The following is a 24,393-nucleotide window of genomic DNA, read 5'->3' on the forward strand; positions in this document are numbered from 1 at the left end:
GGTGATTGGCTGGAGATCTTTAGAACCTTGTCGAGCAAAGCCTCAACAGCTGTTCTGGATGTCTAGAGACCATGCTGGGCAGTTGGAGGTCCCTGGAACTTTGTCACACAAAGCCTCCTATGACTTGTCCTCATGTCTCCAAAAAACAAAAACTGCAGAAGTGCACACTTGTGGTCCCGGGAGCAAGTAAAACTTAGACTCCCAAAGCTTATGGTGAAAACTGCTCAGCTGCCTGTCTGAAAATTAATGACTGTGAATGATTGCATACACAAAGCTCTGTGATTCTCGACAGTTTAAGCGATCTGCAGTGTCAGCATCGTATCGTTAAGAGGTTAACACCCACTCTGTTCAGATGCAGCTGATGGGCAGCTCATGCTCCATGTGTGTGGACAGGGCGGAGAGAGGGGACTGCCTCTAACATGAACTCTGGTGCCTGTCATGTGATCACTGCCCCTTGCCAGGACGGCCTTGGGAGCACACAGAGGAAGGGGGTACAGGCTATCCTGATGAGACTGGATAGACTGTGACCAAACAATGGGGAGGAGGTCCCCCCAATCGGAGGTCTAGGGGAGGGGAATAGGGTGAAAGAGGGAGGGAAGGAGGGAGGGAGGGAACTGGAAGATAGGGTGAGGAGATAACAATCAGGATGTAATGTGAGTAAATTATAATTAAAACCTTTTTTAAGAATACCCAGGCTGGATTAAGAACCATCCAGGTATGGTGCTAATGCCAGGCTTCAAGAGGGTGAGGCAGGAGGACCCTGAGTTCAAGGCTGGCTGGAAGTATGTAGGGAGATCCTGTCTCAAAGAAATGAATTAAAAAAACAAAAACAAAAACAAAACAACAACCACCCTGTAAGTATATATTTAGATTATATCAGCAGAACATAGTAAATATGGAAATTATATCTGAAAAGGAGGCATCAAAATGGTCCCAAGAGACTTTGGTTTTTTGATTTATTCATTCAATAAATGTTATACATTTATTTAATGTATAATGACTCAATAAAGTCAGTGTTTATCTCCTATTGGACTATTCTAAGTACTGAGAATAGAGAGGACAGAATCTGCCTTGAGGCATTAAAATTCTCCTGGGTGGTGTGTTTTTATTTTTGTTGTTGTTGTTGTTGTTTTTTATTTTGTTTTGTTTAGTTTTCCTTAGAAGGATAAAGGAATTTACTTCTGATCTGTTGGTTTTCTTTTTAAAATTATAACCATCTAATTTTATAGCTGGGACAATACTTGGTTGTGTTTCTTCTACATTAGTACTTTAAAAAATATTTCTTTAGTGTTGGTGGTAGCTTACGCTTGTACAATATCACCCGTGTGGAGGTCAAAGGTCAGTTTGCAGGCGTTGATTCTTTCCCTCCACCATATGGGTTCCGGAGGTCAAACCCAGGTCATCAGGCTTGGTGCTTTATGGCTGGTGCATTTCATTTGTACATTGACAAACAATAATAGCTCGTGTGCGCGGAGGTGGGGGTAGGGTGGGGAATGGGGTTGGGGGGAGGGAAAACACCTACTGACGCTCTGCTCCTGCATAGATTAGAAGCACAGCAGCTAGGTGGGTCCAGAATGCCCAGCACGGGATCTCTAATCTCCTCCTGCAACCTGCATGTGATTGGCAACCTCACCAAACCGCATTTCCTTCCTCAGCAAACCTGTAATAAGAATACTTAGCCTTAAATTTGTTCAGAGAGTTAACGATGTGATAGTAACTAAAACAGCGCCTGGCACGGGACAAAAACTCAAGGTGCTTGTTTTGCTTTCTCTCTCTTGGCTTATATTTCACGATTCCAAAAATGGTATTTTCTTGGACACTGAATTTCAAACATGGAATTGCCTTGGGTTACCAGGGAAATAACTGATGTAATAATAATAATAATAATAATAATAATAATAATAATAATAATAATAATAATCTGTGTCTCACAGATTAGCTGCTTTCCCTAGCACTTGAAGCCTTGACTCAGGATGCTCATTGGAAGAGAAGAAACCTCACTGCTGTCCTAACCTCACTCTGCCATTTCTCAGTGGACTCAAATCCTACAAAAGGCGAGTGTCCCCAGCCTTGAGGTTGAACAGGCTTGGCGCCTAGTACTTCACACAGGGTGATGATAAAGCCGCACATAATTGTCGATTGTCTGAGGAAAGATTGATGCCATCCAGCTGGCTTTTTCAAAAGGGTGTGAACTGGGAGGATGAGTAATGCTCACTTTAACCAGAGCCCCGGAGAGGCTCAAGAGGCTCGCAGTAATGGGGCGATTCCACCGATGGGGAGTTTCTGTTGACTCTGTCATTCTTCCACTCAGTAGGCGGAGCCACTGGTTGGATAAACAGCTCGAACCCTATTATAAGGTGGGGGGAAAAGATGTGCCCTCTGCATTTTAGAGTTATAGCTGGCAGGGAGCAGCTGGAGAGCACCAGTGCAGCTGGGGAGCACCAGTGCAGCTACAGGAAGCCTGTGAGAGGATGAGCTCCAAGCCGAAGGCCATAGAGATCATTGGAGCACCGTTCTCAAAGGGCCAGGTGAGTCTGTCTGAAGGACTGGAACGTATTGGGAAATGTTACATTTTAACACTTGTCTGGCTGTAAGTTTCCCAGCACCATCTATCTGGCCTCCAGGTGCCCGCACTTGAGTCTTCTCACCACTGTGTGTACTTGGGGACGTCAACCCACTTCCCCTTTTGGCTGCTGCTAACCTCCATTCGGTATAAATCTGAATCATGGCAATGCATGAGCAAAAAATCATCTGGGTGGAAACCCCCTGTATCTGCACTGTAGCTCCTCCGTGAGTTAGTGTGGCTCCTGATGTGTTTAATGTTTTCTGAGCATCTGAGTGAGACATGGTAAGAAAACATAATTAATGCCTGGACAAATGCAATGTGTTGGTGGCAGCCTTCAGACTTGTTTTAATTCGCATAACTTAAATAATAGAGCTTTTTGCAAGTTTGTGAGGAATTTTTGTTTTTTTTTGTTTTAGCTTTGATGATTTTATGACTCTTAGTTCACAGTGGGGCTAGTGAATTCTATGGGAGTGGGGAGTGCTTTCCATGTCTCTTTAAGGAGAACAGACACAGAACACTGGACATTGGCACAGCTGTCAGGACTAATGGATCGATAAATCTCTGCTTAGACCACCTAAGTGTGAACCAGCAATGTCTAACCAGCTGTTGCGTTTCCCCCTCTGCTTGGATACACACGTTCTGCTAATTATAATGGGTTAACAGAATGCCTTAGGCTCCAGTGTGGTCTGTGTTTAAAAAGGAAGGGGGAAAAAAATCCAAGTCAAACAAGATAGTCATATAACTTCTAAGGCCCTTTTGTTTTAGGTGGGGCTTTTCTCTTGACTTTTACAGCCTTTGGCCTTTTAAACTGTGAAGCCTCTGGGTTTTCTTTTTCAAAATACAAATTGTGGGAGGTCAGAGGTTGGCCCTAGACTGTATTTGTTATCACTAAACTGCACATCACCTTCCCTGGAAACCCTCCAAGGAGCTCTCCCAGAACACCAGGATACAGGGGTGGGGGGTGAGGCTGGGGTGGGGGATGGGGGGGGTATTTTGCTGACACATGTTCCCTTTGTTGTTGCCAGGGTTTCTCTGCATAGCCTTTGGCTGTCCTGGGCTCACTTTGTAGACCAGGCTGGCCTGACACATGTTCCTTTTAAAATCCACAATATGGGTCTGGAGAAATGGCCCAGTGGTTAAGAGCACTTACTACTCCTTGGGAAGACCAGGGTTCAGGTCCCAGCCCCCACGTCAGAGGGCCCCAGGTGCCTCTAACTCAGCCTCTTCTGGCCCCTGTGAGTAAGCCCCACCCCACAGCAAGCACACACACACACACACAATGGCGCAAATCCATAATGTGCTCATCTGTTCTTTTGTTTTTAAAGATTTTGCTTTTCTTTTAATTCATCCATCTCTGCGAGAATAGTATATATCCTTCATCTATTCTTCAAATGATTTATAAAACAAACTTGAAAATGACCAAAAAAGCTCCCCAAAACAACAAACAAACAAACAAATAAAACAAACAAACAAGGAAGAGAGGGAGATAAACACAAAAAGGAGAAAAGGAAGGAAAGAAAGGAAGAAAAACATGCTTTGGCTTCTGGGCTTTAGCGGAGTGCCAGCCTGGTTGGTAGCGAGTTTCCTATCTCCATATGAACTGAGAATGGTAGCGTATCCCTGTAGTCCCCAAATCCCAGGAGGTAGAGGCGTGAGGATCTGAAGTTCAAAGTCATCTTCGGATATGTAGTTTGGGGCTAGCCTGGGCTACATAAGAACATTTATTAACAAAATATAACAAACCCCATACATCCTGCCGATGACAGACAGTCATAGCAAACACAGTGTCAACTCAGAGATCCACAGGGTTTGTTCTGATGCTTGAAAGGTGGGCGGGGGGGGGGGGGGGAAGGGGAAAGACCAGTTAGTCTTATGACATTGTAATTTGGGGTATCATTTATGTATCAGTCCTCCATTGAGACACATAGTGCCTCATGGGTAAAAACACTGAAGTTGAAACCTGACATTAAAACAAAAAGGACCTGAATCTATAAGCCAATCGAACCAGGATGGCTATAATTAAGAATAATCCACCAGGGCTGGAGAGACTGCCAAACTGGTAACATACTTGCTGTGTAAGCTTGAGAGCTTGAGTTTCAGCTCCCAATTCTATACTTAAAGAAAAACACCTGGACCTGGTGTCACACATCTTTAATCCCAGCACTCGGGAGGCAGAGGCAGGCAAGCTCTGTGAGTTCGAGGCCAGCCTGGTCTACAAAGTGAGTTCTAGGACAGCCAAGGGATATACAGAGAAACCCTGTCTCAAAAAACAAACAAACAAAGAAAACTATCTAGCTGTGGTGATGTATATCTATAATCCCAGGCCGGGGAAAGTAGAGAGAGTTGAAACTCTGAAATTCAGGCTCACTGGCTAGCCAATACAGCTTACTAGATGTCTTCCAGGATAGTGAGAGACCACACACACACACACACACACACACACGGCATTTATGAAAAAGCTAGACTAAGTTTATCGAATGGAGAAAAGCAATTTTTTTGAGATAATTTCACTATGTAGCACTGGCTGGCATCGAGCTAAATATAATATATGAAGCTATAATCAGGGTGGCCTAGAGTTCATGAAATCCCACCTGGCTTACCTCCTGAGTGGTGAAATTAAAGATGTTCCCCACCGGGCCTGGTGGAATGGCATCTTGAATTTGTCTTCTGGTCTGTGCGAGCACACACACACACCCTCACCACCCCTCCCCCACACACACCCACAGACACACCCACAGACACACACACGAGAGAGAGAGAGAGAGAGAGAGAGAGAGAGAGAGAGAGAGAGAGAGAGAGAGAGATACAGACAGACAGAGAGAGATACAGACAGACAGACAGACAGACAGACAGACAGACAGACAGACATAGACATGCATTGATGGGGGAAGGGGGACCCAGAACAGAGAAGAGTTTAAACACCCTAATTACAAAGAAATTAGAAACATTTAGGGTGATGGATATGCTAAGCTAAGTTGGCAGTCCTAGTGTATACATGGATCCAGACGTCATGCAAATCCTCATGAATATATGCACATAAGGTACAGCAATTGAAAGATAAGATGTTAAATAATTTACATGGTGCAAAGGAGCAGAAGCCTTTTCTGGACAGTATTCAGGGTCCCTGACACCCTGGATTTGCCCAGCACCTGGGGAAGACCATCTGTCATTTAACCTCAGAGGAAGTATTTGCTTAGTTCAGAGTTACAGTCCCAATCCTAGGATAAACACTTGGCACCAGTCTCTGCTGTAATTTTTTTATTTTTTATTTTTTTGTATCTTAAAGTATTGAAAATCAAGATCAGAAAGGTATGGAATGGAGTTACTTCTTTAGACTTCCATCAGGCAGGGGCCTCGGAAAGAACTTTTCCAAAGAGCTTTCTGGATGTCAGCACAGTGAGATAGATTTCTCATGTCAGGTTCAAACAGGTCAGAATTTGAAATTACTGTGCTGGCCACAAAGGTTTCAGGGCACAGGTGACAATTTTCCTGCTTGTCTGGTTTCTCCCTAAGAGCCCTAAATTGCTGCTCTGTGGTCCCGTATGTAGGTCTCTTTAGGATGGTCTGTTCGCTTTCCGATGCCTTTGCCCTAGATTTCCCCTGGGGTTGCAATGTTTCTCCATTGCTCTGTCACAGTGTCTCACCATCTGGGTTGCAAGACCCAACCCATAGATTATCTGTTGTCCCCAGCATTCAGGGCACACCCTGTTCTGGACTCAGTTAGAAGCATCCTGTTTTGCATCAGCGTGGAAACAACCACCTGTGTACAAAAGCTGTCACTGAATAGTCAGGTTCAGTGGTTTTGCACAGAGCGTGTGCTTATTCTGCGAGCAGCGTACGGCGTTTGGGAAGAAGCAAGCATGTTTTGGTGTTCCAAGGCCAACTTAAAGAAGTTGGTTCTGCCACTTGTCCGCTATTTGCCAGGGTGAAAATGACTTTGCGGATCTAGTCTCTTCTGCTTGGCACAGGTGCAACTCACTTCGCCTTGCTGGGAAGACTGGATGAGAAAGCGTAAGGTCCTGGATCCATAGGAGCTCAGAAATGGATGGTTAAAAATTCAATTGATAAAATAAGGAGGGAGTTTTTCTTGTGGGCACTGGACAGTAACAATCACGACTGAAATGCTGTACTTTTTGCATTATTCAGCCTCGAGGAGGGGTAGAGAAAGGCCCCCCAGCATTGAGGAGTGCTGGCCTGGTGGAGAAACTTAAAGAAACAGGTAACTTTAAAGTTGAAAGTGGACTCATTCCAATTGCAGGGCCTCAAAAGAGTCCTGTATCTGGGCCCAGGGGACCTGCTCAACCTATGGCACCAGCCAAGGACAATACGTGCAAGGACAAACTTCGAACCCCTACCCAGATATAGCCAATGGACAGGACATTCTCCACAGTTGAGTGGAGAGTGGGGATTGACTTTCACACAAACCCTGGTGCCCCATATTTGACCACATCCCCTGGATGGGGAGGCCTGGCAGCACCCAGCGGAAGGATAGCAGGCTACCAAGAAGAGACTTGATACCCTATGAGCATATACAGGGGGAGGAGGTCCCCCTCAGTCACAGACATAGGGGAGGGGAGTAGGGGGGAAAGCAGGAGGGATGGAAGAATGGGAGGATACAAGGGATGGGATAACAACTTAGATGTAATATGAATAAATTAATAAGATATATTAAAAAAATAAAGTTGGAAGATGCTCAGATTATGTCCTCTTCAGTCTGAAGGAAAGACAGGCTTCCAAGAAGGTAGTGTCTGTCTGCAATCGTCCTTATACCACTGAACTAAGGTACCTGCTAAACTGTTAAGGACCAGGTCCTACGAAAGAAGCAGGGCCTGGGGAGAGGATGCCCAGCAGACAGCGCTGATGGGATAGCCTCACTTCCTTACGTGAGTGCCTGGTCTCTCCGGCCATACTACAGTACAAAAGAATGTATGATGCAAGAAAGAGGGTTGGATAGATGACAGGCGAGTTGGGAAAATTGAAAAGGAAAGCTAAATGCTGCAAGAAATACACACCTTACTATTGCATGAGGATCCTTACCTCATGGAAATGAAGCGAAGCAATAATGACAGCGTCTAGTGTCATGCGGTGGCATGCTGCTGAGGTGAAAGACCTGCATGGAATCCCAGGGAGGTGGCAAGATGGCACAGCCTGGGCATGAGTAAGAGCAATATTTATGACAGTAAAAAACAAACAAACAAACAAACAAACAAAAAGCATAATGGAGTGCCCCAACTGGTTAGTGGATAAAGTAAACGGTGATGTATCCACTCAGCAATGGGGAGGCTCAGACCACAACCTAGACAAGGCCACTGATAGGCCTCAGCAGAGTGTGCTGGGTGAGAGGCTGGGCAGGGGTGACCACAGGATTCAGGTAGGATGATCTAGGAAGATAGAAACACAGCTAAAGAATGCAATTGATAGTTGCTAGGCGTGGGGGCCCGGCCCTGCCTCCACAGGAACAGAAACATTTAGGTGATCTTGTCACAGAGTGTAGGTGTTTCCCACGCTGGCTGGTCTGTACGTTTAAAATGGTTCAGGTTTATCGGGGAAACATCATTTCATGAAGCTAGGAAGGGAAGAGATGGTGTGACTGGAGCTAGGCTATGAGGGAGTGTGGAGGGAGGGAGGGAAGGAGGGAGGAAGGGATGGAGGGAGGGAGGGAGGCAGGTCACTCATTAGACAACAGAAAGCCTGAGTAAGCAGCTTTGTCCTTAGTTAAGTAGAATGAACTAAATACATGTTATATCAGGTGAGATTTCTTGAATTTGTTGCTAAATTTCAAGTCCCCAGAGATAGAGTAAATTCTTCAACAATACCTAATTCAGAACCCGGAACAGATCCCACAAGCATCCTACGGGATGCTCGCTAGATTAGAAATGGTGTCAGGGCTTTTATGACAGAAAGCAAAACCAGGTCCATAGGAACTTTGGATTCCCTGCATTTTTTTTTTTTTTAATGTAAAAACAGTGTGACAACAAAGCGTATTTCCTGGACTCTCTGAGTCAGGAGTTTGGTGGTAAACACATACAACATGTTCGGCCCTCAATGGCAGTGAGACAAGATGCCGGAGGCTTCAGTAGATGACAGCTTGGGTAGACAGCCAGGATGACTGCTGAGGCAGGGCCAGAAAAGTTGGAGACTGCTACGGTGTTTCACCAATGCATGTTAACTACTTCCGATGTATTTTATTTGGGAACATATGAAATATCTATTTAAAAACCAAACATGCTTATTACCAAAAGATTTTTAAAAAAGCATGTAATACATGGGTGTGCACACACATGCATGCAGGAGTGGGGTGGGGCAAAGAACAGGACAATGCTCCTAACTGGGTCAAGATCACAGACTTATCATTGGCCTCCTTAAGCATCCGGTCTCTATGAACCGATTCAGGAATAGGGAGGGCCCGGTAATACCGCAAGCACCAGAGTGAGGTGACAGCTGGAGGGCTGACTTGAGGTCTGTTTCTATTTAGTAACGTCAAACTTTTCATTGTAGAGTACGATGTGAGAGACTATGGGGACGTGACCTTTGCTGGCGTCCCTAGTGACAGCCCCTTTCAAATTGTGAAGAACCCAAGGTCTGTGGGGAAAGCGAACGAGCAGCTGGCTGGAGTGGTGGAGGAGGCCCAGAAGAATGGCAGAATCAGCCTGGTGCTGGGTGGCGACCACAGGTCTTGTGAATGGGCCACACCCCTGGGGGTTGGGCACAAAGGGCATAAGAGGACCCAAGAAAAGAGAAAATGCAGACAAGAAAGTACTAAAGGGCGTATGTGTGTGTGTGTGTGTGTGTGTGTGTGTGTGTGTGTGTGTGTGTGTGTGTAATATTTACTTAGAGATAAGGCTTCTATTTGAAGCCTTAAAATATCATTATCCATACAGCAAAAAATGCTTCAGCTTAACATTAAATTGTATAGTGATTAGCCACTGGGGAAAGTCATAGTTTATTCAGCTTACTGATCATACACACATGCTTTCCATTACAAAAGTACTGTAAACTTCTGAAGGAACACACATGAATACATGATCAGTTTAACAATTATTGCTATTATTATATTGTTACATATTAACATGTATACACACATAGAAACAGAGACATATTATATACATAAATACAGGTATACAAACATATATTCATATATACATATATAAACATATCTATATTGCCAGATATTTAGAATTAGATCATGTTGTGCCTAGAGCCAGCTCACTGTTTTCACTCCGGAATCACGTCAGGCCCAGGGAGCTGAGCATGGCCAGGGAGTGAGAATACGCCTGCTGCTCTTGAAGCAGGAGCTGCTTCCTTCGGTGCCCTCAGTGCCCTGTGGCATCTATGAACAGGGCTTCTCCAGGAGAGCAGCAGCGGAGACTGGGCTTCCCGCTCTTTTCTAAGTGGAAACATCTGGAAGTGAAAATATTAGGAGTGCAGACAGCCCAAGGGCAAGAAATTTCATGTAACAGCAGACACCAGGCCCAATGAGTAGCAACATCTGGACAGGAAGGCATGACTTTTTTCCTCTTTGAGAATATGGATGCTCAGGACTCTGGGCGGCATTTATGTTTACGAGTGTGATGGTACAGGCATATGACCTAGTGTGTTAACTTCTGTTCAAGGTACCACTTAGCTCTCCCATTCTGGCCTACTGTTTGGAAACAGGAGCATTTGGGATGGACTTTGGTGATTAGAACGGGCCCTTGCATGGAAAGAGAGTCGGCAGAGAAGGTGGAGAAGCTAAGCGCCGGCTGGACAGAGAGACAGACGGTGGCTGTAGGGCACAGAGGGACTTCCTAGTGGTTCTCCCCAATTATAAAAGTGCTGCATTTTGAGAAAAAAAATAGAGGACTCTGCCATAATTGAACACAGGTAATCAAGTAGGTAGCAAGAGTGAGGAGAGTGCAGAAATAAAGACAGTGCATCCCCCGAGACTAAAGAGTGTCTAAGGGCTAAGGAATTTACTTTGTATAGTTGGTGCTTTTTCTATAAGCTATAATTTGTGTTTTTATTATGAGGTGGGTTTTAAAAGATAAAACCACCCATGACTTTCTTAGTGACACTATTAAGGTAACTGATAGGTAAAACATCCCCTCTCTGTTCTTATAGTGGGTTAACCAGCACTTTTGAGGTCTAGGCACAATCTAAATGGACTTAAAGAATAACCAAATAGGCATAGTTGGTGAACCAGCGATATGATGTGATGACGTTGTAAACCTGATGTTCACACAAAGTTTTCCCTCCCAAGTATGGCAATCGGAAGCATCTCTGGCCACGCCAGGGTCCACCCTGACCTGTGTGTCATCTGGGTGGATGCTCACACTGATATCAACACTCCGCTGACAACCAACACCGGGAATCTGCATGGGCAACCCGTGTCCTTTCTCCTGAAGGAACTAAAAGGAAAGGTAACAGGCGCCTTAGCACGCTGATAGGAAAGAACTCGGTGGTTCAGGAAGTAGGCAAATAAGGGGAGTGTTTCTGCATCTAATTCTAGGTATAACCCGAAGGTCTCTGTAGTGGATAAGTAGAAGATACGTTGATACAGGTGGCAGGGCTCTTGCTGGACAGTTTGCAAACTGACCCCACCTGGACTTGTATCTCTGTATCCATGAGGGATTGGTCCCATGGCCGCACAGATACAAAAACTATGGGTGCTCCAACCTCTCAAACAGCATGACACAGTATTTGCATGTAAGCTATGTGTATCCTCCCACGCCCTTTAGCTCAGCTCTAGGTCACTTATAATAGCTAAACACAATATGAATGCTTTGAAAATAGGTCTGCAGTTACAAACTGTAGTGTCTTGGGGGAATGTTTGTGTATGTTCAGTGCAGACCAAACCACTACAGAGTTACTACATTCTAAACCTATGGCTGGTAGAGACATGCATGGGAAGGTTTGATGCTTTCTTCTTTGGATTTTTTAAAAATTAATTTTATTTATTTGCTTTGTTTGTTTGTTTTTGACACAGGGTTTCTCTAACAGCCCTGACTGTCCAGGAACTCACTCTGTAGACCAGGCTGGCCTTGAACTCACAGAGATCTGCCTGACTCTGCCTCCAGGGTGCTGGAATTAAAGGCCTGGACTGCCATGCCTGGCTTCTCTTTGGATTCTTAAACTACCCTTTTAAGTAGATGGGGCAGATTAACCCTTTCTAAACAGGGCTGCAGAGACTCAGAGGGTACCCAACTTGCCCAGAATCATACCAAGTATATGACGAGGCAAGGGCATGTGGTCCTTCCTCCTGGTTCCTCCCTCTCACTACATGCCACAAGTTTTTCCTTTTTTACCAAGAGACCCCTCTACATCAGAGCCTAGTCGAAAGGGCAGCTTTGCCATGCAGGTTACAATAATGTTTTTGTGATAGGTCCTTGCTAGGTGGTGGAGGCTGGCCTTGAACTCTCTGCCTGCCTTCTGAGTGCTGAGAGAGGAGTGTGCCCCCAGGCTTTTAGTGGCTTAAGATCTTTACTCTGGGAAGCACTTATTTGAACCACAAGAGGGAGAACCCCTCCCTTCTCCTTAGAAACTTCTTTAACGTTGTGAATTAAGTCCTTGTGAAAGAGGGGTGTAAGGATGGCAGCTACTAGAGAAATGGAAACACACGTTTCTCGGTATCAGGGTCCCAGGAAAGAGTCTGAGCACTGTAGAAATGGGGCACGGAGCAGCAAGCTACCAACAAGGGCCTGGGGTAGGTTTAGTCCACAAGGTAAAGCAGTTGAGGCCAAAGCAAACCCCTTCCACATTATTTTAAAATCGCTTCTCCTAAAGTTACAACTAAATCTTAGGTATATGCAATCAAGTGTGTTTAACATTAATTGCAGATCTGTCCACGAGAAACATATTTATCTAAACAGGAACACTGTTGTTTTTAGTTCCCTGATGTACCAGGATTCTCCTGGGTGACTCCCTGCATATCTGCCAAAGATATCGTGTACATCGGCTTGCGAGACGTAGATCCTGGGGAACAGTAAGTTTATTCCATGTTCTTTTATATGCTAGCTAGGTACGCTTTGCTGGTCAGATCTATAAGAGCTTATTTTAAATTGTCACTATATATACACATATGTGTGTACACAACTATATCAGTACATATATTTATATTCACTTATACACATAGGTATTATTTGGGCAACTTACAATGATTTACTCTTACAACACAACTGTATGCATATATACACAGTTCGCAGGACTTATTTTATGTCTCTGATGATAGTGATCTTTCCACCAAGGGAAACGAAAGAAAAGTCAGCCTTATTAACTGCAGATTAACTTAAGTCTCTTCTTTTGTAGCTATATTATAAAAACTCTGGGAATTAAGTATTTCTCAATGACTGAAGTGGATAAGCTGGGAATTGGCAAAGTGATGGAAGAGACTTTCAGCTACCTCCTGGGAAGGTATGGTGCTTCTGTGCGCACGTGTGGCAGCCACTTCCTCCTATATTTTTGCCAACGTAGGCTGTTGACAATAGCCAACAACAAAGGAAATAAATAAAAGAGTTTAGGTAAAAAGCATGGGCTGTTTTGACAAAGCAGGGTATATTTGGTTACTGATTCAGAAACCATTTTTAAGCTGAAAGCCTTTTCTATTTGTTAAAAGAAAGAAGAGGTCGATCCACCTGAGCTTTGACGTTGATGGGCTGGACCCAGCGTTCACGCCAGCCACTGGCACACCTGTCATGGGAGGCCTTACTTACAGAGAAGGTCTCTACATCACAGAAGAGATTTGCAAGACAGGTAGGTAAAAATCTGAGGCAATAAAGAAACAGCTGCGTACTTGGCCAGTGTGTACGTAGGCCTCTCTGACCTGAGAAGCAAGCCCGCTGGTCCTTCTAGAACACCCATCATGTGATGGAATACATAATGTGTTTTCTGTGGGTTACTACCTCTTTTCCACTAAATACGTTTTGGAGTCAATTGTCACAGAGTTTTAAATGGCAGTTACTTTTACCCACTATGTCGTTATGGCTTTCTGTTGCAGGGCTCCTCTCAGGACTAGATATCATGGAGGTAAACCCAGCTCTAGGGAAGACACCAGAAGATGTGACACGTACCGTGAACACCGCAGTGGCATTAACCTTGGCTTGTTTTGGGACTACTCGGGAGGGTAACCATAAGCCAGGGACTGACTACCTTAACCCCCCTAAGTAAATGTGGATGTATCACATGAAGATCAGCTGCTGATACCCGACCGCAAAGTGAACAGACCCCAGCAAACAGTGGTCCTCACAAGGCTCCTTCTCTCGTTCCACTCAGTATGAGTTCTAGCACTTTCTTCCTAGTATGCGATTCAGAGTGTAGAAATTCAAACAGCTATGCAATTAGGAAGCATGCATTTCCCCCCTAAAAGAAGTTATCCTTTAAAAGTAGTATAAGTTAATTTCCAATTAAAAACGCACCAACACAGTGATGTAAGTGCCAGCTCACTAGTGTGGCCTCAGGACAGCCGGACACAGAGGTATCCAGAGGGTTAGCACGTGTCCAGGCTGTTCAAAAGAGGCGGTTTTTGTAATAAACTCTTTATAATAAAATTCTGTTGTCTGCACCTTTCCAAATACATGTAACATACTACACAGGTACATATCATACCACTGTGTGTGTATATGTCACTATATTTTAAATAGAATATATATTTACATATATATTCACACACACACAGAATATATATATATCTTAAGGATTCCTATAAGGCATAGAAATAATTATCCCTAAAACAATGGAAGACTATCAAAGAGGTTAAAAGTTGGTTTCTGTCTTACCTGTACAACTGATCATCATGGGCTTAGGACCATCCCCAAGTTCACTGATATCAAATGACCTTTTTTCCCTTAAGCAATGATATTTTAGGAACAACCGTTGTGCATGTGTCCTCAGAGAAGAGATTCACTAACACCTATGCAGGAACTAGAGAGATCAAAGTGGGAGGGCCCAAGAGCTACTAACACACTTGAGGAGCCTACTTAATGTCACACAGGCTTTGAGAAGCCCAGCCTCTCCTCGCTGTAACTGCAGCATGCCTGGTTAGCTAATATCCCTTACGCATCCTAAAAACCCACCTTCACTTTGAAATAAGACGAGGAAAGGGGACGTACAAATGAAAATAATCATCTGAAGAAATGGAGTCACGTGTGTTTGCTGTCACCCGAGATCACAAGGCAAAGGCCGGGAATGAATCAATGAATCAGTAACGGAACTGGCTCCACGAAGAATTTTTATTGTTGTTTTAGCAGCGGCATGTTGCTAAGGCTTGACCATCTGGGTTTTCATATGTAGTCCTAGAGTTTAAGCCTAATTACTGCCTCTATGGTCTTTGAAATAAAATGTAATTTTAGAAAATTACAATGTACCTTTAAAGTACCTTGTGCAATACAGTGGCCACATGTATTTACATTAAAGCTTAATAAAACATTAAAATGCAGTTCCAAATTTTAAATGTGTAACAACCACATGCAACTATTAGCTACTGTACTGCAGGGCATGGGTGCAGGCTGCTTCTCTGCTGTAGTCATGTTGGGCAGAGCCAGTTACTCACTGAAAACAAGCACCCAAGCCCTAATTTTAATATACAGTAACTAGTGATTCTCACAGCTATAAACCCAAAGATTCTGTCCCCTATTAACATCTCTGATTAATAACTCTAAGACCCTAGTCAGAGAAAAAGCCATTTCAGTTTTTTAAGCTAAAGAAGGAAATTTGAATTTTTAACAAGTTTACTGGGGTGTATGTGTCCTTGAGAAAAAAGTCATGACTGCTTTTCATTCTTCTGTCCAATGTCAAACATATATAATAAATACAAGTTATATATCTGTATCAGTGTCAAATCTTTCCCCTCTAGGATCTCAACGTAAGGCAATCTAGTCCCTGAGGCACAGAGACTATGCTAAAAACAGCACTTGGAATCATCCCTAATACAGAGTTTTGGGAGAAGACTAAGCATACTATTAGCCTAGAAATGTTAGTGATACATTATATAATTTGAAGATAGTGACAGCAAGAACACGAACTACAAAAGTAAAGGCCTCGGAGAAACACACCTCATAGTAAGAGTCTGAACTTTGGTGGCTAGATCTACCATCATCAGCTTTTACCAAGAGCAGCTCGAGGTTCCCAGGGGACGATGCTAAGGTCTCTACTGCAGACAAGGACAGCCTGTGTCTCCAAGCGGCAGGAGCTTGTATTAGGTCAGTAAGGACCCAGGCAGTTTATTGGGTTGACTTTACTGGCTTTCGAATTTTTCAAAATGTCATTTCCCTTCAAATTAGCTGTGTACTATACTTAAAATCTGTGAAGTTATTAAATATTCAGAGAATTGGAAGAACCCTCTCATCTGCTGGGCCAGTATGAACCTGGAAAGGCAGCCAACGTAGGTAGAAAAACAGACCAGGATTCAAACACTTCAGTATGGCTTTATTTAAATGTATAAATTGTGGATGATGTCTAACTCAGTTTATACAGAAAGTTCAGAGCAAAGGCAAAATTCTCAATCTACTTTAGTAGAAAATTTATATCACTTATTGGGAACTATTTGAAAATGTAAAATTTACAGTAAAATTTTACAGCCAGTTAAAAAAGAGTATGAAACTTCATTTGTTCCTGTAATGCAAATGAAACATAAGGCCCTTTAATTAATAAAAAGGCTCTATGCAGAAGACACACCAAAGGACATTTATGTACAAAAGTTTGTAATGACCATTTTACATGTGTTGTGTCTTTATGATGACGCATAGAAAACGTGAAGAGGTCACTTACAATAATTTAAAAATGGCTGAAACAGGCAATTTGAGAGTGCCTGATAAAAGCCCCTTGATTATAGACCCACCCACATTCCTTGGGGCTTTAATAGATTGTTATAAATAGGACAATATGTAGCTTACTTAATCTCTTAGAGACAAAATACAGCCAGGGAGAAGGGAGTGAAGATTCAGTATCTGAATCAGAATAGACCAATCTGAACGTGCTGGCCGCTCCTGCCTCCTTGGCGCAGTGCTCAGATTTAGACGGAGTCCCCACACAGGCCGTGCACTCCTCAGTGTCAGGTGCCTCTGGCTTCACTGAGTCACTGGCAGAGATGTTGGCACCTGATTAGACTGGGGCGCTGGAGACCCACTGCTGAGGGCCTGAGGTGGCACTGCGGGCTCCATCTTGCTAATGTGTGTGATGAATCGAAGACGAAGCTTTAAAGCTGGCTTTAAATTACAGATGATCTTCTCCACCTAAGAAGTGAGAATACAATTAAAAAAAACAACAACAGTCCACATTTGCTGAGTGACTTTCAGTTGTCAAGAGTGTACTATTGAGATGGGCTGGCATTCGACAAGTTTTACAGAAACAGATACAATTTGCAAGCACATGTACTCTCCCCACAGCTCTGCCTATGCATGCACTTCAAGGCCTTACCACCCACCTACCTGCTAACCACAGCCAGAATTGCGCCCATTAGAAGCTGAACGCCTAACTACTTGGCCATCTCTCCAAATGCTGCGCTAGCAGAAACAGTATTTATCTCCATAGCTATTTTCTTGATTTGATACTTGGGCTCATCACACACAGTAGCTGGAAGCAGCAGCGGTCCACAGTGTCACACACTCACAGTACTAGGGAGACAGAGGCACCACTTTCCCAGGTTTCTTAGCTTGAATGCTCTTTGATCTTAGGGAAGGACCAGGCCATCAGCAGTGTCTCCTTTTGCTTTATTCGTGTCAACTTAAGCCCAAATACAAAGAATACCTTTTGGTTTTAAAAAGCATTGATCATATTTGTTAGCTCTGACACTGCTAAGGTATAAAGAAGCGCATGTCTGTGGCTGGTCTTTGCTACATTGTGCGTTCTTCTTTTTCCCATCCTTTGTTCCCCCCTCCCACCCCCTTTTCACGCCCTAACACTAGATAGTAGAGAAACAAGGATAGAGGGGAGAGGGTAATTAAGAACATCATTGAATATAATTTCTTTCCTTTTGTTTCTTCTTTGACTGCGGCTACTAACAAACTGCAACCAACCTCCCTAAATGGCCAACAACCCCCAATGCCTTTCAGAGGCCTTGGCTTCATGTACTCTCTGAAAAGCTCCCAGAATTCCAAATGTCACAGAAGTGCAGAAATGACCTGCAGCTGGCAAAACCACACGAGGCAAATCACAGTCAACAAGCGCAGACAGTCCAAAGCAGCCCAACATCCCTACACCTGGGGTTAAAACGAAAGCACATTCTTTCTTATAATATTTCTGTGTATTTAAAAGAAACCAAAAGTCCAGAATTCTTAAAGCTGTCACCCCGTAAGTCTCCCGGCAGCAGCTCCAAGGAGCGAGCACTAGGCCGGCACTCATGCTGACACAGCAGCACCTCTCTGAGACACATGGGTGACTTTGACCAAGAACAACACTGCAAGTGTGGAAGCCCACTGCTCTGCATGCTTCACAGAGCTAGGGAGGAGAAAAGCCCAACAGAACTAAACGGGAAACCTGCCAGAAGGGGAAGGGAACAGTGGTCAGGAGGGGCAGAGGGGTGTCCTACAGCTATCTGCCTCCCCCTCCCCCCAAAACAGCTCAGATGGCTTCTTACACACGGGAACACAAGCATGGCCAAGGAGGTCTTCCCACTTCGGCCACCTCTAGTGAGACGGATCTCTTCACATGTTGAGTTTGAGTGTCTCCCTTCAACTTCACCACAGAGCTTATGATGTGCCGCATGCCACAGAACGAATCTGACACTCGCCAAGTATGGAGATGAGATCGTTCCCTGGGACTTTGTTCTTCAGGGCATGCACCCACTGTGTTCTTTGGAACCTCTCCAAATACCAGTGTGTTGCCCAGCCTGGTGGGACACTGCATGTTCGACGTCCTACAGTCTCCTTTACTGAGATGCCCCCTCCCCCAGCCAGACAACACCGCTTCCCTGGATGAGATGACTACTGAGTTGAGACAATTGCTCACTGGTGCCTTGGGGTTTTTTCAGGTGCTCTGTTTCAAACATCACAGGGAAAAGCTAAGATGTCATTTCTTTACCACTGTATCTAGAATGATGTTTGCTTGTGGTCTTAGGAAGTCTGACACCAGATACCTTACAAAACCAAACCCAAACTAAAGCATTCACTCAATCAAAAATATTTATCACCATATATTAAGTTTGATAGGTCAAACATCACTAAAAGTAAAAATAAATTAAAAAATACAATTTACTTACTTGCTCTTTTACACTGTCACCAGTAAACATATACTTCATATGATACAGGAAGTCGCAGATGGGGTCCATGTAATTTAAGTGTGTGCTGCACTGGTCTACATTCAACAGCATGTCATAAAATGCCACACCAATCTATACAACGAATAATGTCAGGTTATTTAGATGACTAAAATGATTCTACACAACATGTCTGGTCTCCAACACCGGCACATGGGATGGCGCGTGTGCACAGGGACAGTCACGGGTCATGCACCTCTATGCACACAGGAGCTACAACCAAGCCTGAATTTACAGTGGAATCACTGGCTACAGACTGGCCTAACTAAAAAATGCCTCTTTATAGTTTGGTGCCTCTCTTAGAAATAAGATATAGATCCCCTTTCTAGATATGGTTTCTGCAATAAATGCATCCCACAGATGCACAGATCCATAGTGTGCTTCCTGGTTCCATTTGCTAGCTAACTAAAAGTAAAAGATTTATCTTAAGTGTTTGTATGTGTACCATGTGCACACCTGGTGCCCAAGATGCCAGAAGAGGAAGTTGGATCCCCTGAAACTGACGTACAGGTGGTTGTGAGCTGCCATGTAGGTGTTGAGAGCTGAACACAGGTCCTCGGCAAGAGCAGACAGTGCTCTTAACCACTGAGCCATCTCCAGCCCCGTGGTAGCTGGTGACTTAAAAGTTCTGTTCTTGCTCATTTTCTAGAAGTGCTTGAGCTTACCCAGCCTCGTGATTTTAAATGACACTGCACCCTCAGATGTACCTCTGGCCTTTGATCCAACTTCATCCTTGACCACACCTACTCTCTCTGCATCTCCAACCCAGCACAGCACACACCAAGCCTCCCGCAGGTACACTGAGCCCTGCTCCCAGCAGCTCCCAGACCCCAGAAACTGACACCATTACTCATGGCTGACCTCCCTGGTGAAGAACACTTGTCCAGAAACAGACTGTTGAGACTAAGCCGCTGACACTCTACCTCAATCATGCACCGGGTTCTCTCCTGTTGGAATCTCTGTAAAAATGGGCCTACAAGATGGTACACATAGAGCAGCTGGAATTCAGTCTTTACCACAGGAAGAAGCACTTCAGTGAGAAACCTGAAGGATGAAGAAAAAAAATGTAAACCTCTTATCGAGGTAAATCAGTTGAATTCTTTGAATCACGTCAATATGCTATTTATAAAAGTATTTAAGAAGCCTTATTGTTTTTCTCAAAAGTTCCACTTAATCTGGTAACAATATAGTTTCATTCTGTGTTCGTGGATGTGGATGTGGATGTGGATGTGGATGTGGTACACATATGTATGTGGGTATGCAGAGGCCAGAGGAGGAAGTCAGATGTCTGTCACTGAATCTAGAGGTGGGGCTGGCATCCAGCAATCCTCCTGATCCCATGCCTCCCCACAGCACTGGGGTTGCACTGCAGGTGTGTGCAGCCATGTGTGGGCTGTGATTTTAACTGAGGTCCTCATGACTGACTGGCCACATTCTCCGTCTATCTGAGCACATTCCTCTCCTGGTAACAAGTGTACCTCTGATTATCTTGCATGCTTCATCTACTCTCATTTTCAACTGAAATAAATTACTTCAGGTTTAGAAGTAATTCTTAAAGTACAGGTATTAAATGCCAGGTGAACTATTTAAAAGGAAAAAAGAATTTATGAAAATGCCATTCTCATGAAATTTAGGTCTAATTGATAGCATTTTATGCTCAACAAAAATAATCTGAAAATAGATTGAGGCCAGTTTTTCAGTTCCAAAAGTGACTTGTGTGCTGTCCTCTGGGGAAGGCATAGATCTGATTAAGCCTCGTGAAGCCACAGTGGAAAAGTGAGACAGCAGATATTACTACTTACACATGTAAGAAACTAAAACAAGCAATTCTGCAGACAAGATTAACCAGGTCTCTACTGTATGAAGCACACACACCTCCCCTGTGAGGGAGACTTATGAAAACAAAGACATTCCAACATTTACTTTGGAATGAGTGAAAGCTGCCCGATGCTGGAGTGGTGCCACACGGCATGTGCGAGCGCTAAGGTGTAGCTGCAGCTCATCTCGGAGTAGGACTGATGGCAAGCCGTGAAGTCGAAGAGGCGGAAGGGGTAACCAACCCACTCAGTCTCTGACGTCAGGCTAGAGCTGCTGATAACATTCACGATGCGGTCGTGCAGGACAATCCAGTATGGCTCCTTTAAATCAGAGGGAAGCCTGGTTAAAAAACAGACAAGTCCCTAGTATCCATCCTCAAAGCCCATATGCTGCTGTGCTTCAACAGCCGCCGAGGTTCCCATTTATCTGGCCTGAGTCTGCAACAGAGCCGACTGGCTTTGTACTGAGCAGCCTGACCTGGGGGGAAGATTGTATTATTTAGTGTCTGATAGTTACCACACAGCAAACTGACTTTATTAGCATTTTACTACACAGACAAGCCTGGGACACCTGTAAAAATAAACACCTGTACTATGCCCTGAAAAAATATAAACAAAACATGGAATAACAGAGCCACCCAAGAAGAGCAGCAAGCACGGTGCTAATCAACATTATTTAAAGGTCAAGAGACGATGAAGAGGAAGTCAGAGAAAGGAGACATCACATGGGCTGCAGACGCTTGTGGGAAACGGGGGAAGAAGCCCTCTGGTACCACGCCTTATTTCCTAAAGTTTCTCGATGAGCACGGTGTGTGGGAGGAATGGCTGATACATAGCATGTTAACTGGACAAAAGTCCATCAAAGCATACTCTGACAGACATGAGGGTTAGATAGGTGAGTTGGTACGGGCAGAGATCAGCAAGTCTAGCAGAGACATTTAGAAATGAAGCAGAATGGCAGAAGAATATTAATAGTGATTGTAATTATGTGCATGTATTGAGACAGGGTTCCATGTCGCCCAGGCTAGCCTCAAACTGTTGATGTACCTGAGGATGACTACAGGCTGCAATCTTCCTGCCTCTCCCTTCCAAGTGCTGTGATATTGGGTGTGTGCCACCACACCAAGTTTCCTAACCCAGAGGGAGCTCCACGTGTGTTAGGCAGGCACTCTGCCAACTGGGGTAAACTCCAGCCTCATTATGACTTTTAAAAGGGATGGTATGAAAGGCTGAAGCGTGAGACGGCCCCCTCACTCGCATGCTCACTGTGTGCAGCTCTCCCTGGCTGACAGAGGGCAGTGAGAAGCAATGCATCAATATGTACAAGCCAGTCAGGAACTCACCGGGAGGGCAGTGATGATCAAACCAATTGCGTTCATCCACGCTGTGATGTTCTCCCTTGGCACTAAGGGCTGACTGTGAGAAGACACGGGAAAAAGGCGACATTATCAAACCATTCTACACACTTGACCAAGGATCTTGCTTTGAAAACAGATGTTGTTAAGAAGATTCACAATTGATCAACTCCAAACAACAAAGGACATTAAAAAAAATTGATAGACACAAAATAAGTTCTTTTGGTGTGCGTGCCCTTTAATAATAGCTGTGGGACTGTAAAGACTATTTGAATTTATTTATACTTTCTCTTGATCATTATTCCCTACTTTTTGCTGAGCTTTTAAAGACTTTTTGTGGGTAAGGGTGTAGCTAGGGACTTAACCCATCATTTAGATATAAACAGGCTATACCTAAAATCAAGCTATATCCCCTGTTCCTGGTGATGACAAGTTAACATTATTCCTACTTAATTATCAAGTCGGATGAGGGGTATCAATGCGAGTGAACCTCCGTCTTCTGAATATGACCAATATTCATTCTCTTACATCTATATCACAGAGATCAAAGTGGGAACCAAAAGATGGACACTATGCATGGTGCTCAATTTGGGGCACAAGCCTGACAGCAACAGCTTCAGAACCGACTCTTACTTCATTAAAGGACACAGACCTTTTCAGGACGACATTTAGAAGGGCATTCCCAACATCTTTGCCTGGAACTGCCAAGGCCATGAGCTCCACACAGGTGACGTGCAGAGCATGGGCAGCAGGGTTGGGGAACTCATTGAATCTCCAGTCGCAGTTTGGGAAGGGTCCAGGGGACTTGCCAGCCATAGGTACAAAAGGTTAAAGCAATAACAATTTAATCAGTCTGAGATTAATGACCCACATCTGTATAGTGTTTACAGATTTCAAAATATTCCAATGTAAGCGTCTCATTTGATTATCAGCTTATCTGATTATGGGCTGTCAAGAAGTGAGTTAACTGCAGTAAGACATAAGGATAAACAATAAAAACCAGACACAAGCTAACTCTGACAAGATAACACAGCGTGACTGAGGCACACTGAGGGATGCCCATGAAGCACAAAGGGTTGTCCTTACAGGCGGACTCTCAGAACACACAGTATGCCAGCAAGAGACAGGACCAGAGTGTCCCCAGGCTTCTTCATCCTATTAGCTTGAGGACATTTTCATATGACAATTACTTTTAAATGAGCAATCCTTTTAACTTAGGCAATACATTTCCTTGTTGAAGAAAACAATAGTAGTATGTTGTACAGACATGTTATGTAGACTGTGCTGATAACTGTACACATGAAATTAACTGACATCAGACAATAGCTGTTTAGTTCAAAGGTTAACTGCTGTTTTAAACAGCAGTTCTCTTTAAGAGAACTGAAGGACTTAATATTTATTTAATTCATCAACTGATGTTGGCTCTTGTTATGTAGCCTAGGTTGGCCTGGTACTCTTAGCAATCTTCCTACCTCTGCCTCCCCAGAGCTAAGACTATGCTATGTGCTGCTACACCTGCTTTTAAAAGATCCGTCTAAAGCAACAAGACTCAAGCTCTCCAGGAGCAAACTGACAGCTATACTGTAGGAGACAGCGTACTAATGCAGAAGTAAGACTTCCTTCGAGAAAAAAATGCCTATAAAGTCTGTTCTTGAGTAGCAACAGAGAAAATTCTCACATATCTAGTATGATGACGTAATTTAAGGTTTCAAAATTTTTAGAGATAAATTAACTATCATGGCCACTTTTAACCGTGGCCTGTGGGAGGCATACCTGCGAGTCTAAGGCCAGCCTGCTCTACATAGCTAGACTGTTTCAAGATAAAAATACAAACAGGCAAACAAAAACATCAGAGGAATCGAAGGTGGATGCAGTAGTCTGCACTCCCAGTCTTAGTTCCTGGGGGAGCTGAGGCAGAAAGATGGCCTGAGGCCAGGGGTCTGAGGTTGGCCGAAGCAACTCAAAGAGAAAAATTAAAAATGAGGTTCTGAAGCACATAAAAACATTATCTTAAGAACTGTTCTTACAAGCTAAATATTGCTACTTAGGGTGGATCTAGAAGAAACATGACAGAAGAAAGGATATTATCTACCAGCCGGCCAATCAGCTTGCAATAGTAGGAGTCCTCTGGAACCCAAGGGTTGTCTTCGCGTGCGTTCATAGCGTACTTCAGGTAGGTATCACTGAGACACCAGCCCTGAGGCCGGTTGTCTTTGAGGGACCCAATGATTGCATGGACAAGTTTTCGTTTGAGATGGTCACGGTTTCTCAGGCACATTTCATAATAGTGCAAAGTATTATACAGGTAAGTCACTGGCCGGTCTGCCAAGAAGAAAACGGGTCACTGTGTTTATCAGGCTACCAACAAGTGTGATAAATGAACCATGTGCTTTCATGGCTACCTAAGAACAGCTCCAGATTATGATGTGA

At 44.0% G+C, this 24,393-nt stretch overlaps 2 protein-coding genes across 10 annotated transcripts in view; one reads left to right on the plus strand and one right to left on the minus strand.

Annotated features, from left to right (window-relative positions):
• Nucleotides 1–598: 598 nt before the first annotated feature.
• On the plus strand, nt 599–15,365 carry ARG1 (arginase 1). Of its 7 annotated transcripts, none has more exons than XM_084776435.1 (11): nt 599–653; nt 1,935–2,060; nt 2,321–2,528; nt 3,592–3,801; nt 6,713–6,785; nt 9,065–9,239; nt 10,806–10,965; nt 12,433–12,527; nt 12,851–12,955; nt 13,158–13,294; nt 13,539–15,365. In XM_084776435.1, the coding sequence occupies exons 4-11, from the start codon at nt 3,691–3,693 to the stop codon at nt 13,706–13,708; spliced, it is 1,026 nt and encodes a 341-aa protein (XP_084632561.1). In that variant the 5' UTR covers nt 599–653; nt 1,935–2,060; nt 2,321–2,528; nt 3,592–3,690; the 3' UTR covers nt 13,709–15,365. The 7 variants fall into 7 exon arrangements, with proteins under 7 accessions (XP_084632561.1, XP_084632559.1, XP_084632563.1 ...); XM_084776433.1 differs by having other exon boundaries at nt 1,935–2,054; nt 2,312–2,528; XM_084776436.1 differs by lacking the exon at nt 599–653 and adding an exon at nt 681–854.
• A 578-nt stretch (nt 15,366–15,943) lies between these two features.
• Nucleotides 15,944–24,393, minus strand: part of MED23 (mediator complex subunit 23) — a 43,574-nt gene continuing 35,124 nt past the window's right edge. For all 3 annotated transcript variants that reach the window (XM_084776432.1, XM_084776430.1, XM_084776431.1), the window contains 7 exons: nt 24,049–24,285; nt 22,616–22,781; nt 21,952–22,024; nt 20,715–20,929; nt 19,715–19,835; nt 18,735–18,866; nt 15,944–16,770 (listed from right to left, as the gene is read on the minus strand). In XM_084776432.1, the coding sequence (XP_084632558.1) occupies nt 16,606–16,770; nt 18,735–18,866; nt 19,715–19,835; nt 20,715–20,929; nt 21,952–22,024; nt 22,616–22,781; nt 24,049–24,285 (1,109 nt within the window). In that variant the 3' untranslated portion in view covers nt 15,944–16,605. The remainder of the gene's footprint in view (nt 16,771–18,734; nt 18,867–19,714; nt 19,836–20,714; nt 20,930–21,951; nt 22,025–22,615; nt 22,782–24,048; nt 24,286–24,393) is intronic.

The sequence above is a fragment of the Acomys minous genome (genome assembly GCF_964271855.1).
Source record: "Acomys minous genome assembly, chromosome: 3".
Taxonomy (NCBI): Eukaryota; Metazoa; Chordata; class Mammalia; order Rodentia; family Muridae; genus Acomys; species Acomys minous.

What these genes read in the sequence shown, in the direction of transcription:
- ARG1 (XM_084776435.1), top strand. Translation starts at nt 3,691, where the DNA reads ATGGCCCAGTGGTTAAGAGCACTTACTACTCCTTGGGAAGACCAGGGT. An exon ending in TTCAGCTACCTCCTGGGAAG is followed by an intron (nt 12,956 to 13,157) that starts GTATGGTGCTTC and finishes ATTTGTTAAAAG; the next exon opens with AAAGAAGAGGTCGATCCACC. An exon ending in AGAAGAGATTTGCAAGACAG is followed by an intron (nt 13,295 to 13,538) that starts GTAGGTAAAAAT and finishes TTTCTGTTGCAG; the next exon opens with GGCTCCTCTCAGGACTAGAT.